We start from the raw sequence: 14,855 nt of genomic DNA, 5'->3' as shown, positions 1-14,855 counted from the left end.
ACAGCATCTACAAACTTTATTCACCTTAACTTTATGTTAGAGCTGTTTGATTTTAAATGTCAGGAGAATAGTAAGTGAGTGAGTCTTTGTGTAGATGAACAACCTCCTGATCAGAGGACACTGACTGTAATAATGAGGCAGTTTAGAGCCTTAATACTCTCACTCTCTCAGTCTTTAGAGCCTCCAGTTGACCTGACTGCACGTCTTTGGACTGAAGGAGAACCAGGGAGCTGCCCACAATACACACACTACTAAACCAACAGGAGATGAGGACAGGCAGCTGTTGGACGAGACAAACTGCTGCTGAGTCACACTTCCATCCACTTGACTGGGAGAATATAACATTTACACACAAAGGTCTGAAGTTACTGGTTCTAACGTTCAGCTTCATCCAAGAGCCCAACAAGTCATTAAACAGATATTATTACACTTAAAGGCGCCTGGAACTCCAGTCGTCACCACAACAACTGTGAACAATACGATACTCATAAGTAGCTAAGGTTCGACAATAACACACAGAACCAGACAACCTCACTACCAGCTATGTGCAATGATGAAGCGTGGCCACTAGAGGGAGGTGATGCTCAAACATGAGACAGACGCTTGGTGTGGAGTCAGAGCTGTGGTCCATCGCTGACGCTGGGGCCACATTCTGCTGCTGTCGTCTACACATCCTACCTACTGCTGCCACTTAGTGGTCACTGTCTGAGCCTCTGCACCACCGGGTTCTGCTTCAGGATTCTTCACTTCTCTGGCTTTATCTCGAGGTCAGGGGACAGTTCCTGCCTCAAGTGGAGGAGTTCAGGAGAGAAGAGAGCTGAGAACCTGACTCTGCTGCTTCATCAGCACCTTTTCCTCCTCAGGGCAAAGTTTGAAGAACATCAGTTCAGTCCCAGAGCTGCTCTCAGGGGAACAGGCGACGAACACAACATCTGCCTCCACATCTGTACCTGCTCCTCTTTCCTTCAGGTTTTACAGATGTAGCAGCTGCTCAGGTTCATGTCCTGCAGCTTTATCTTCTTCATGTTCTCATTTATGTTCAAATCAAGGCAACAGCAGAAGCTTTGAATTCAGGGTCAGCTGTGTTTTGCAGACGGATAAACAATAATGACTTTATGACACAGTAAATGTTCCAGCCTTTAATATTCTTCAGACAACACGATGCTAAACTCTCTGGTTCAGCAGTGCGTCAATGGTTTATGTCGTTATTAGTAATTCAGTGTGCAAGAAAATTGTATAAATTTTAAGTCTTAACACCTACATTCGTTTTTCAGACATTTCATCAGGATCAATCAATCAAGCCTTGGAGGGAAACCAAGGCTACACGAGTCCCGTCTGAAAGAACAGGAAAGATCGTTCAGAAAACTATGACTGCAGTGATGCCTCATGTCTCCAGTGTAAGAACTAATAGACTTTGAATGGGACTTTATATAAGTCAAACATCCATGCTCTGTGTTTCGTGTCAGCCATGTGCTCAAATAAGTTCTCTTTTAGATATTCTTTCACTTTCACTTCTCTCATGTATTTACATGTTGATCAGTCATTCACTCTGTCACTCACAGCTTTACTTTGCTCATTCATGTACACCTTAATCCTGCTTGCTTTTGACCTGTACAAATGCTTCTCTCCTTGTGTCTAACCTGTCATACAGCTCATCGTAAGCTCTCTGTTCAGTCTTTGCCACCTCCACCTCCCTCTTCACTCTGCTCTGAGCTTCCTTGTGCTCCTGTCTACTTTCCTCAGTCCTTTCTACATGCCACTTCCTTTCAGCCAACCTCTTCCTCTGGACGCGGTCCTGTAATGTGTCTTTATCTTCTCTCCTCCTTCCAGATCAAACAGCACCTTCCTACCTGTTTCCCTGACAACCTCTGCTGTAGTTTCCAGTCATCTGGAAGCTCTTCCTGTCCACCCAGAGCCTGTCTCAACCTCTGCCTGAATTCCTCTCAGGTTTCTTCATTCTTCTTCCACCACTTTGTCTTCTTTTCTGTCTTTCCTTTCTTCTTCTTCTTGTCCAGAGTCATCTTACACACCACCATGGTGCTGTCTGGCTCCTCTCTCTGCTACCACCACTCTGCAGTCACTGACCTCCCTCAAATGACCTCATCTACATAGGATGTAGTCCACCTGCATGCTCCTACCTCCACTCTGTACGTCTCTCTGTGTTCCTCCCTCTTCTGGTAGTAGAGAAAGGAATGCAGAGTGTTCCAGGCCATCTACTGCATGGAGAAATAGTTTCACTGTGGAAAAATAGACCATTAATAGTATTTTTTTATTTTTAAGGGGTCCATGTTTTCAGTATTTCACTGCCATATGCTCCATTGACCCGCTGTGAGTGTCAGCTCCTCACAACTACAGTAACTGAACCACAGCCATCCTCCTTCCAGTAAATCTGGATCCAGACTCATTTCTCCCGATGCGAGTGTCTAAAGTGAGCGTCTGCCCGTCTGCGTCCAGAGAGTCTGTACAAGGAGAAGCTGGAGAACCGCTGCTGTAAGGACGCTCTGAGGGAGGTCCCCATGCCGTACTCCTGCACGCGCCGCTCCCTCTACATCACCGAGGGCTGGGAGTGCATGCGGGCTTTCCGCTACTGCTGCTCCACGTACAGGGACCAGGTGTTTGACACCGACCAACCCACGACTCCTCCACCCACCACCACAGCTCCACCCACCACCACAGCTCCACCCACCACCACAGCTCCACCCATCGTCAGCCGCCACTTTGGAAGGTTCATTGAAAGAATAGGTAAATTCTGAACACTTTCTAGCATATGACATCATCGTCAGAATTCTGATAAACCTTTTGAAGTGGTCGCTGACTTATTGTATCTACACATTCACAGTGGATAAGAATCAACCTAACGTGGAGTTTTAGGTTAAAAGGAATCATCAAAGAAATCCTCAGTCTCTCACTTTCTGTGTGAACCTGCAGCATTACCAGCCTCTGACATGATGCATCAGAGCCTGAGACCTGCTGACTGTAAATATCTGTGTGCACATAGATGGGCCCTTATTTGAAGTGCCTCGATTATCTCCGCGGGTCCTGCTACGAAGCCAACCTGCACTAAATGCTGTTGTACAGGGGATTCCAGCAGCAGCAGCAGCAGGGGCGGCCATAGCAGGTGCAGACGTGGAGGAGGAGGAGGAGTTTGAAGACCTGGAGTACATGGATGTGAATGACGTGTATCTGCGTACCAAGTTCTATGAGTCCTGGCTGTGGATGGATGTTAAGCTGCCCAGCAGCACAGGCGCAGACGGGTGAGTTTTACGCTTCACACGTCAAACAGGACTCAAAAACCACAAAGTTGCATCAGGTTGTGTTTGTTCAGTGATAACAGCTTCTCACAGTAAACAAAGGCGTCTGAGCTCACACAGAGCTGCTGAGCGCTGGTGTGACGCATCCTGCTTTACACTGAAACGCATTAGTGTGAAGTCAGCAACAGCTGAGTGATTAAAACCTGGAGTCATTCTGAGAGTGAAAGCAGTGGTTTTAATGGCTCTGATCGTCAGGTTGGCATCAAAGAATGTGGACAGCGCTTTACCTGACAGCATCACAGAGTGGGGACTTCTGGCCGTCAGTGCTTCACCACAAACGGGTGAGAGGAGGAGGAGCTCCAGGTTCAGGTTCAAACCTGAATAACTCCATTCAAACCATTCTCAGTGATGTCGTCTTCCCAGGTTTCTGCGTCGCGGAGCCGTACAACTTCAGAGCATGGAAGGAATTCTTTGTGGACCTGAAGCTGCCGTATTCAGTGGCCAAGAACGAACAGGTGGAGATTAAAGCCGTGATCCATAACTACGCCGAAGCTGAGCTCCAGGTAAGAGAACGGCACCCACACGGCGAGCCGCGCTGCTGCTGCAGATCTGTGGGACTCAAAGAGTTGTGGTGACAGGTGAGGGTGATCCTGATGAAGACAAAAGACATGTGCAGCGTCGCCTTCAAGGACGCACACACACAGCAGCTAAAAGTGCCCGCCGGCTCCTCGGTCACGGTGCCCTACACCATCGTTCCACTGGTGGTGGGGAAGCTTCCCATAGAGGTGATGGTGGCGGCTGGAGACATGATGGGAGGAGACCGCATCCAGAAGTCTCTGCACGTGGTGGTGGGTCAGGTTTACGTTAAAGACCTTAAAATGCAGCAGGCGTCCGTGGTTAATGAAGGCGTTTCCTCAGATGGACGGCGTGCAGAAAAGTGACGTCTGGAGTGTGATGCTGAACCCGTCGGCTGAAGGAGGTGAGACGGTTCCGATGCACCAGCCTTTGGTGCTCGTTGTCCGTCCTGCTGCTTCAATGTGTCATCATCATGACGTTGGCTTGAAGGAGCTCTTTCGTCTCCGTCTGCTACAGGGAAGCAGGTCGTTCGTCGAGTCAAAGTTGAACTGGAGTCAGTTGTGCCAAACTCTGTGCCGGAGACCTTCATCAATGTCAGAGGTCTGTTCCTCATCAGAGGTGTGAATGATGGATGAGGCTCAGACTGGACTGATTCTGGTTCCTCTCCTCTGCAGGCAACGTGCTGGCAGACAGCATCGATAACTCCATCAGTCAGGACTCTCTGGCGTCTCTGATCCAGATGCCCGGTGGGTGTGTGGAGCAGAACCTGGCCAGCATCACGCTGCCGCTCATCGCCACCCTGTACCTGGACCGAACCAACGACTGGGAGACTGTGGGGGTGCAGAGAAAGGCTGAGGCTGTCAGTTACATCACCAGAGGTGAAGGCTGATAAACAGCGGCCTGTTAGCAGGAACCAAGATGCAGTGACTCATTCTACTTTAATTCCTCTTCCTGTGTTTTCAGGATACAAGAACCAGCTGGCATACAAGAGGAAGGACGGCTCTTACCCACCGTACAGGAGCGAAGGTGCAAGTACATGGTACGGTCCAGGATGCACTTTGACTGGAAACAAGCGGAGTCCTAAAGGTTTGACTTTTAAAATAAGCCCGCGTTGAACCTCAGGATCACGGCGTACGTGGTGAAGGTGTTCTCCATGGCCTACTCCATCATCGGGGTGGACGAGCAGCACGTGTGTGACCCTCTGCTCTACCTGGTCAACAACAAGCATCGGCTGCCGCAGGGAAGCTTCGTAGAGGACAACCCGGTTTACTCCACCACCATGACTGTGAGCCACCGGCCCATGCCCTCGTCCCTTCAAGGACATCAGATGGGTTTAAAGGTCTCAAACAAGCTCACACTTCATATGAGGGTAAATGGGAAGCCTGTTCCTGTGTGTCTTCAGGGTGGTCTCCGTGGCGACGATTCTGAGACGACCCTGACAGCCTTCGTCCTCATAGCGCTTGCAGAAGCCAAGCAGGCAGGAATGCGCTGCTCTGCTCAGGCTGCAGCCGAGCAGGTGAAGGTGAGTAAATATAAAGACTGGTGGAACCAGGGGTGCCCCCAGAAAGCCTCGACGGGGTGGCCATGGCCCCTTCCTCCATATTCAGGAGCTCTGTTTTGCAGTCGGCTACGGATAAAACGGCTGAATACCTGAGGGCAGCGCTGAAGACGGCCGGGAGGAGGCCGTACACGGTGGCCATCGCCTCCTACGCGCTGGCTCTGCTGGACAAGGACCAACCCTTCGACCCAACACAGGCTCTACTCAGAGCCGCAGCTCCAGGTGACCTGTGCATCCCGCTCCATGACCTCAGAAGCCTCAGTCATCACATGTGTTCATTACCTTTCTGTGACCTGGCTCACTTCCTGTTTCGGGCCTGTTTTGGGTTCTGGCTAACGTAGGCTCCGTCTCCCCTCTCATGCAGATCGCAGCCACTGGCCCGACAGACACAACCGCCTGTTCACCCTGGAGGCAACCGGCTACGCTCTGCTCGCGCTGGTCAAGCTGGGACGACTGGAGGAAGCCGCTGCTCCCTTCAAGTGGCTCAACAGCCAGCGAGGACGAGGAGGCGGCTTCGGCTCCACGCAGGTCAGCAGAGCTGTGAACACCTCTCCTGCCTCAGGCATCAGACGCTGACCGTTTGTGGTCGGGTTCCTCCTCTGGTTCCTCCCAGTCCACGATGGTGGTGCTCCACGCGCTGTCTGAGTACCTGATTAGAAGGCCTCCTCCTGGGGACCTCAGTCTGGACGTGGATGTGCGCTTAACGGGACGCAAGGAAATCCGCTACGCGTTCAACCCCACCAGCGCCTACGCCGTCCGCTCGTCCAGGGTGAGCAGCGCTCCAAGAAAGTGAAGTAAGAGTGTGGCTTCATGTGAAGTTGGGTCGTGCATCACAAACCGTGTCGTCTTCCTTTGATTCTTTGTTGTGTAGTTGCCGGCTAATTCTGATTTGGAGGTGGAGGCTCGAGGGAACGGAGAGGGAATCTTGGAGGTACGACCACATGAGCAGAAGAAATAGGTTTCATTCAGTTTAAGATTATTGAACCATAGTATTTAGTTTTTCATGTTGTGATGATTTTTCTCTGCTGCTGCGTCTCTTTGATGTCTGATCACTCAAGGTTGTGACTTACTACAACCAAGTGCATGAAGCCGATGAGAAGAAACCCTGCAGGGACTTTGAGCTCAGCGTGGCCATTGAAGAGTCCAGCGGTAACATTTCATTCATATCTTGGTCCTCAGCGCTGCTTCTTCTCCTTAACTGCTCATCATTATTTGGAAAGAAAGCTGAAGTTTGATGTTTTATAACATACAGTAGCCTTCAGTAAATGTTTAAGGTGGACATTTAATATTGGCTCATAAATCCACCCACAGAGAAGCCTCCTGCTGAGGTGGAGAAGTCCTACCAGCTCACCATCAAAGTCAGGTGAGTTGAAGAAGGGAACAAATCAGACTCAGTGTTTCAAGTAAAGCACTTTTTACCTCCCATCATGTTCCTGATCTACATCTTCTCTGACCCGTGTTCATGTGCTGCTGTTCTCTCTGTCCTCCACAGAACTCTAGGACCCAGAGACGTGAGGATGGTGGTTCTGGACATCAGTCTTCCAACAGGCTTCACTCCAGAAATCTCAGACCTGGAGAAGGTAGCCGACCTCCAGCAGCAGTCAAATATCACTGAACCTCCATGTGTCATGATGTTATCAGTTCCCTCCCCTTTGCTGTTTGTCCAGTTGTCCAACTCAGTGGATCGTTACATCAACAACTTCCAGGTTGTGGATAACCTGAGTGAGAGAGGCTCCCTGATCATCCACCTGTTCAAGGTAACATCACTGCAGACTCTGGGTCTCAGCCTTTACAGACCCAGACGTGTTCCACCTCTGTCCTCCCCAGGTTTCACACAAAGAGCCTGAGATCCTGATGTTCAGGCTTCAGCAGAATTTCAAAGTGGGGCTCCTCCAGCCGTCCTCAGTTACCGTCTACGAGTATTACAACCCAGGTAGGACACAGGCTGAAGCTCACATCTCACCTGGAACCTTTAGTTTCCCTCCCAGACCTGCTGCTCATGACACAAACTGAGCTACTGAAAGGTGTTCCTGTGTCACAGATCACCGCTGCTCTCGGACCTACTCCCCTAAGGAGGACAAGGAGGCGCTCACTCAGATCTGCAAGGACAGCGTGTGCCGCTGCACACAGGGTGAGGCTGTGATCGGTCTGTGGTGCATCGTACGTCCACTTCCCCTTGTTGTTCACCTCCTGTTTGCTCATGATGGTTCCAGGCGACTGCTGCATCTCTAAAGCCGACAGTGAACAGTTCCTGAACAAAGAGAGGGAAGTGTTTGCCTGCAAGAGTTTGCATCACGGTACGACCCACAGACAGGAGGCGTGGAGGCGTCTTTGTGTATATGTGACATCACATGGGCCACAGAGACACTAACTGAACCAAGCTTCATCCACTGTGCTTCAGTTTACCAGGTGAAGGTGTTGAGCGTCAGTGAGAGTTACTACGACAGATACGAGATGGAGATCACGCGAGTTATCAAGCTGGGTAAATAACGCTGAGCTTCACCTGCACACGCCTGCATTTACCTCAACTACCATTAGTTTAGTTACCTACGAGAAGGTTTCCATTAAGAACATCTGTGTGGACCTAAAAGACTGAGCCATTCTGAGTTCATTACATATTTATACAACACAATGATGCTATTAATGGTTTAATCTCCTCCAGGTTTGGAGAGCAGTGTTGAAGTGGGACAAACGAGGTCTTTCTTGTCTCATGGTGGGTGCAGAGACGGGCTCAACCTGAAGCAGGGCTCCCAGTACCTCATCATGGGCCCCGAGGTCGACCAGTGGACCATCGACACTGAGACCAACAAGTAAGGCCCAGAAAAACACGACCTGAGCCCAAACTGCAGCCTCGGCCTTAAACACAGCTGGATTAACAGCTGTGTGAAGCCTCCAACAGCAGCATTATAGCGTCTCAGTAAGAGATTCAACATCCAACAATGAAACAGCAGCAGAACAAAAACAGTAGCAACACCAGCGACCTGATGCTGGAGGCGACGTGTCGACCAGGACACAGCAGGAGGCGCTGTCAGTTTAGCTTGAGCCACCCTCAACCTGCCGACAGGAAGCGAAACAGTCCTATTTGAGTGATTGTGTCATCATTGCTGAGTTACTTACTGGTCTGTAAGTGAAACCGTCCCAATGCTCTGCTTGCTGTCTGTCAGATACATCTACATGTTGGGAAAGGACACCTGGGTGGAGCTCTGGCCTTCAGCGGAGGAGGCCGCCAGCAGTGCAGCTCTGCAAGCGAAGAGCAGGAGCCTCAGCGAGGCTGCACACGAACTGTCTGTTTACTCCTGCAGGCTGTAGAGGCCTCAGTGGTTCTGGTCCTGAGCTCACAGTGACAGCAGGCTCATTTCATTCTGTGCACTGAGAGTCATTTTGACTGTAGTTTCCACAGTAAAAGAGGAACTGAAAGTCTGTTTATCTACGTTTTAAAAGAACAAACAGGGTGTTGCTGTCAGTGCATGTTGTTTAGGTTGAGCTAAAATTAAAACGATGCAGCGTCATTATTGAAGCACCACCGTCTTTATTCTCTCTCATTTACAGGTGGACAAGCGTTTTTACAGTTTGGCAGGATGTAAACAATGGAATGCATTTATACCTGACATTTAAATAGTGCAAAGCATTCGCTGAGGCTTCGGTGTCTTATTGAATATGATTTATTTCTGTAAGTCAGGAGCAAACGATGAGCTGTTTGTTCTGTGTTACTGTAACTGTGCTCGTGTCGTCAGGTCGTGATGAGTCTCAACACCAGGCGGCGTCAGTTGGCTTTGGTGACTGTGCTGTACAGGGCTGTTACATCCTCCTCAGCTCCCTGAACTCTGTGGGACATAAGAAGCAAGAATCAGGCGAGCGTGAGGTTCAGTGTCGAGGTGAATGAAGGCGTGAAGGCGGTGCGTGACTCCAGCTGACAGAGAGCTGCTCACCGGTCAGAGCCGCCTCTGCTGAACTTGACTGTGTCGTACTCCACATGCTGCTGGTTTCTGTGCAGCTCAGCTGGTGTGACGTTGGAGTAAACTGGATCGGCCTGGTTCCTGCAGAACCGGACGCTGGAGTACTGAAGAGCGTCCTGCTCCTCTTCTCCCTCAGCGAGTACACGCTTCAGAACCAAAGGCCCGTTGTTAGTTTTCACTACACGTTAAACATTTACCACAGAAACATCTACAAACTCACTTCCTCACCTGCTCGCTGACGCGTCCAGTCTCTTCAGGCTCTGAGGGCGGTTTAGAAACGCTCCTCTTTCTAGTTTAAATGACAGTAATGAAAATACACTTTGACAAAGTGAAACCGTTTCAAAATATTAAAGACGTTTAACATCAGAAATGCAGCAGCCATGAGGTCACACTGACCTCAGACCAGAAAATACTCATCAAATTTAAAGGAAATTCCCTCAAATGAGTCTGGACAAAACTAGGTCACAACTGTTCCTGGAAAAAAAATAAAGACTCAAGTTGTCGGTTTACATTTAACTGTGACCTGTTTACCTCATCAGTACCACTAAAGAGAGGAGAATCAGCACCAGGACCACAGCACAGATTATTCCAGTCACGACAGGATTCAATGTTCCCGAATCTGGAGGAGACAAAAGCTTCATATGAACCTTTGACTGAGACGTGAAGATTCACTGCTTTATAAACATCACTGCTTTACTCACATCTCACATTGACAGAGACAAACTCAGAGCGTCTCCTCCCCAGCTGGTTCTCAGCTTCACAGTAAAAGTGTCCAGAGTGATTCAACTGGATGGAGCTGAAGACGAGCTGTGGACCTTCATGGGTGAATTCAGGATGTGAGTCTCTGTACCAGGTGTAATTAGCTGCTGGGTTAGCGTCACTGCTACAGGTCAGAGTCACTGGACTGTTCTCCAGAATGTCACCAGAGGGAACCACTGACACTGAGGGAACATCTGGAGCATCTGCAGGAGAAACACTGATTAAATGTGGGATCAGTGACGACTCCTTCAGTTTCACAGTCACAGTAAAACAAACTCACACACTGAGGCAGATTTGAAGTTTTCTCGTCCCTTTAAGGCACAAACGATGGCGTCTCCAGGATGAACGCGGCCTCTGTAAAACCCGTCCTCCGTCGGGACCTCGTGTCCGTTCTTGAACCAGACGTAGGAAAGACGAGCGGCTGAGCTGCAGCTGCTGAGACACCTGAGCTGTGCGTCAGTGTAAGAGTCCTGGAGCGTTGATGTGATCACCTGCACCTGGAGAACTGAGACCACGAAGAAGCAGCTGTCAGATCACAGTCACAGCGGTTCCACAGGTTGTGTGTGTTGGTCAGTACCTGTGACAGTCAGACTGGGTCCAGATAAACTACGGCCCCACTCAAAGCCTCCTGCTCTGAATGTGAAGCCGTACTGTCCTGAATCCGTCTCTGTCACATCAGAGATTCTCAGAGTGGAGCCTCCTGTCGCTGCTTCAAGGACCTGAACACGACCTGTAAACTGGACGTCTGTACGAAGGTCCTGAGGCTGTGAAGGACTCTGACCACTACGGTCAGAACGGAACCAGAACTCAGATGTGATGGATCCATAATAACTGTTATAAGTACAGGAAATGTCCACTGATGATCCTTTGACGGCACAGATGCTTCTGTCAGTGTAAATCACTTTGTTGCAGGTTTTACCGTAAACACCTGAAAGATCAAAAGTACAAATTGAACTCAACTCTGGTAGAAATGCTTTTACATCATGTTTCCATAGTTTTTCCTCTGTGACGAAGGTGGACTGAACAGTGGTTGTTCATTCTGAGACGTCAGACGCTTCACGACTCGTGGTTTCACCTAAAACTGAGCCAACAGACGTTGACTGACAGACATCAGTGATGAGTTCAGTCAGAAATGTGTGCGTGTGCAGCTCCTAGTGAATCATGACCAGGTCAAGTTGAACAGTGGCTCAATGCTGTTACTGTGTGTTAGTGGAGGAAACTCACAGACTGAAGCAGAAGGGAAATCCTCACGTCCACTGAGAGCACAGGAAAAACTGTCTGCTGAACTGGAAGATGCAGATATTACTTTCTGGTTTTCATTCATCTTGTCTCCGTTCTTGTACCAGATGAAGGACGAATGATCAGGGAGACGACAGCTGCTGAAACACTGGAGCCATGAAGAATGTCTCCAAACTAGAACCTGCAGATCTGGGTCTAATAAAAAGAACAAACATTTAAATTCTCAGATCACGTACACATGAAAAACAAGGAAAGTTTATAGAAGTTATTAAATAATACGTAACAAAGAACCAATGAAACTACTGTGTAACTGTGTCTTAACAGTGATTTGTGCTTTGGACAAACAGTAAGTTTGTTTTCTACATTCCGCTGTGTGTGTTGGTCAGTACCTGTGACAGTCAGACTGGGTCCAGATAAACTACGGCCCCACTCAAAGCCTCCTGCTCTGAATGTGAAGCCGTACTGTCCTGAATCCGTCTCTGTCACATCAGAGATTCTCAGAGTGGAGCCTCCTGTCGCTGCTTCAAGGACCTGAACACGACCTGTAAACTGGACGTCTGTACGAAGGTCCTGAGGCTGTGAAGGACTCTGACCACTACGGTCAGAACGGAACCAGAACTCAGATGTGATGGATCCACTATAACTGTTATAAGTACAGGAAATGTCCACTGATGATCCTTTGACGGCACAGATGCTTCTGTTGGTGTAAATCACTTTGTTGCAGGTTTGACCACTGACACCTGGAAAATAAAACCATGTTCAATCACCACTGTTACAGTTACATCAGTAGAACAGCAGGTTCACACTTGCTGAATTTAATGTACAGTAAATATATAATATGAAACATTAGAATTGAGGAGTAAACTCACAGACTGAAGCAGAAGGGAAATCCTCACGTCCACTGAGAGCACAGGAATAACTGTCTGCTGAACTGGAATATGCAGATATTTCTTTCTGGTTTTCTTTCATCTTGTCTCCGTTCTTGTACCAGATGAAGGACGAATGATCAGGGAGACGACAGCTGCTGAAACACTGGAGCTTTGGCCACGTAGAATATCTCCAAACTAGAACCTGCAGATCTGGGTCTGGTAAAAAAAGAACATTTGAATTCACACATAATAAAGGTTCATAAACCATACAAGAACATGCGTAACTATGTCTTAACACACTTAAGTTGTGTGTTTTCTACATTCAGCTGTGTGTGTTGGTCAGTACCTGTGACAGTCAGACTGGGTCCAGATAAACTACGGCCCCACTCAAAGCCTCCTGCTCTGAATGTGAAGCCGTACTGTCCTGAATCCGTCTCTGTCACATCAGAAATTCTCAGAGTGGAGCGTCTTCTTGTTGTATAATTGACCTGAACACGACCTGTAAACTGGACGTCTGTACGAAGGTCCTGAGGCTGTGAAGGACTCTGACCACTACGGTCAGAACGGAACCAGAACTCAGACGTGATGGATCCACTATGACTGTTATAAGTACAGGAAATCTCCACTGATGATCCTTTGACGGCGCAGATGCTTCTGTCAGTGTAAATCACTTTGTTGCAGGTTTGACCACTGACACCTGGAAAATAAAACCATGTTCAATCACCACTGTTACAGTTACATCAGTAGAACAGCAGGTTCACAGTTGCTGAGTTTAATGTAAATATAAACTCACAGACTGAAGCAGAAGGGAAATCCTCACGTCCACTGAGAGCACAGGAATAACTGTCTGCTGAACTGTTAGACACAGATATTACTTTCTGGTTTTCATTCATCTTGTGTCCGTTCTTGTACCAGATGAAGGACGAATGATCAGGGAGACGACAGCTGCTGAAACACTGGAGCTTGTTACTGTTTTGAACCTTGACCTGTAGATCTGGACGCACAACAACAAATAAATGTACAAAGTGTAAATATTTTACATCAGTAGCAGTTTAATGCATCATCTGATCCAATAGTTCAGACTGGATTTCTTATGGTTTTTATCATCAGCTGTGCTAAACTTCAAACATTGATTTCACCATGAGTCCAAACAACATTAAAGTAAAAGTGTTACCTTTGACAGATAAAGTGACTCCAGGTTCACCAGTAAATCTCCCTTTATACTGGTTTGTGCTGAATCTAAAATAATAAACACCTGCGTCGCTCTGTCTCACATCTGTGATTCTCAGAGTGCAGCTGTTTCTATCACAGGATTCCTGGAGACGACCTGCAAACACTGAGGCTTTTCTCAGCTCCACATATCGATATCCCTCAACCCTAGTGGACCAGAACGTGTCTTTTACTCTATAATGTGTAGACTCTGGGTATGTGTAGGTGCAGCGCATCTCCACCGTTGATCCTTCTGAGGCACAGACATCAGAGCTGTAAGTGACTTTCCAGCCTTTCTGACCCTGAACCACTGTAACACAGAGCAAAGCAGAGACCAGATCCCAGATCAGTTCATGTAGAGGAGACGTAACCATTGAGCAGTTATCATGTGAGCTTCATGTTACACCTGCAGGATCTGCTCGACTAATTCAGGCAGCTTTTAATGACTTTATCAGAGTTTGTTCTTAGGCTTTTGTCAGTTTACTGCTTTTATAAACGTTACTGGTAAATGTGATTCTAACGAATGAGGAACGATGTGATATCAGTTTGGACACATCAGCCGACAGAGATGAGTGTTGATTGTGTAACAATTCATCAACAACATACAGAGACTTTTTAAATTTGGTCCCAGATGTGAATGGACGACACTTCACATCCCAGCGTTTGGCAACGAAGACAAAGACGCAGTTTGACAGATGTGACGCTGTTATTGATCAGAGTTGTGATTTAGACAAACTCACTGCTGCTGAGAAGCAAATATTAAAAAGCTGCAATCATAAGGTCTGTGCTTTGATTCCTGACTGCTTCAGTGCTGACGTGCCCTTGGGCAGAACACTGAGCTCCAAAGGCTTTGATCACTGACGAGGTAGAAAAGAACAGAGCATTTACATTTATTACTGTGTGGTTATTATCCAGTCACTGTCGTCTTTGTCGTCGTTAATGAACTAAACAGAACAGGAAAGCGTCTAATAAACGTTAGTTTAGACCCAAACGGACCGGAACACGTGTTCTTTATCTGCTACTCAAACATCAGATCCTGACGATCCCACTCACTGGAGGCTGCTCTGAATAAGTGTGACCTGATCTGGAGTCAGTGAGAACCTACATTACCTGGTGGAGACAGAAGCAGAAGCACTAATGCAGCTGATGCTGCTGAAGCCATAGCTGCTCCTCTGAGCTCATGTGTTCATGTGAGCAAAAGACAGAACCACGGAAAATGCACCACGCTTCCTTCCTCTCTATTAATATGCTCCTGTTCACAGAAAACCATACAAACACCCAGTGTGATGTTTTATGTGTAAAACGTGTTTCTGGTCTCAACCACGTCTCACTAACGCTGCTCCACCGTTTATTGAATCTTTCCCTGAATCCATTCAGGATCAACTCCCTCAGTCTTTTCAGCCAAACACACGTTTCTGCAGACGACAAAAGTCTAAAC

The 14,855-nt window shown here is 48.0% G+C and overlaps 1 protein-coding gene across 1 annotated transcript; it reads left to right on the top strand.

Moving 5' to 3' along the window:
* Window positions 1-2,439: 2,439 nt before the first annotated feature.
* On the top strand, window positions 2,440-13,478 carry LOC114868345 (complement C3 alpha chain-like). Its single transcript, XM_029171866.3, has 26 exons — window positions 2,440-2,742; window positions 2,999-3,254; window positions 3,507-3,592; window positions 3,675-3,814; window positions 3,890-4,099; window positions 4,170-4,230; window positions 4,344-4,427; window positions 4,502-4,705; window positions 4,791-4,866; window positions 4,950-5,112; window positions 5,230-5,349; window positions 5,451-5,607; window positions 5,750-5,913; window positions 5,999-6,154; window positions 6,257-6,316; window positions 6,444-6,534; window positions 6,697-6,748; window positions 6,878-6,965; window positions 7,053-7,142; window positions 7,213-7,318; window positions 7,427-7,516; window positions 7,599-7,682; window positions 7,787-7,867; window positions 8,048-8,195; window positions 8,550-9,260; window positions 9,380-13,478. Exons 1-25 carry the CDS (start codon window positions 2,517-2,519, stop codon window positions 8,692-8,694), a joined length of 3,138 nt encoding a protein of 1,045 aa, XP_029027699.2. The 5' UTR covers window positions 2,440-2,516; the 3' UTR covers window positions 8,695-9,260; window positions 9,380-13,478.
* The last annotated feature ends 1,377 nt before the right edge of the window (window positions 13,479-14,855 follow it).

The sequence above is a fragment of the Betta splendens genome, chromosome 1 (genome assembly GCF_900634795.4).
Source record: "Betta splendens chromosome 1, fBetSpl5.4, whole genome shotgun sequence".
NCBI lineage: Eukaryota > Metazoa > Chordata > Actinopteri > Anabantiformes > Osphronemidae > Betta > Betta splendens.
This window is presented reverse-complemented; position numbering and strand designations above follow the sequence as displayed.

What these genes read in the sequence shown, in the direction of transcription:
- LOC114868345 (XM_029171866.3), top strand. Translation starts at nt 2,517, where the DNA reads ATGCCGTACTCCTGCACGCGCCGCTCCCTCTACATCACCGAGGGCTGG. An exon ending in GACCTTCATCAATGTCAGAG is followed by an intron (nt 4,428 to 4,501) that starts GTCTGTTCCTCA and finishes TCTCCTCTGCAG; the next exon opens with GCAACGTGCTGGCAGACAGC. An exon ending in CTACGAGTATTACAACCCAG is followed by an intron (nt 7,319 to 7,426) that starts GTAGGACACAGG and finishes CCTGTGTCACAG; the next exon opens with ATCACCGCTGCTCTCGGACC.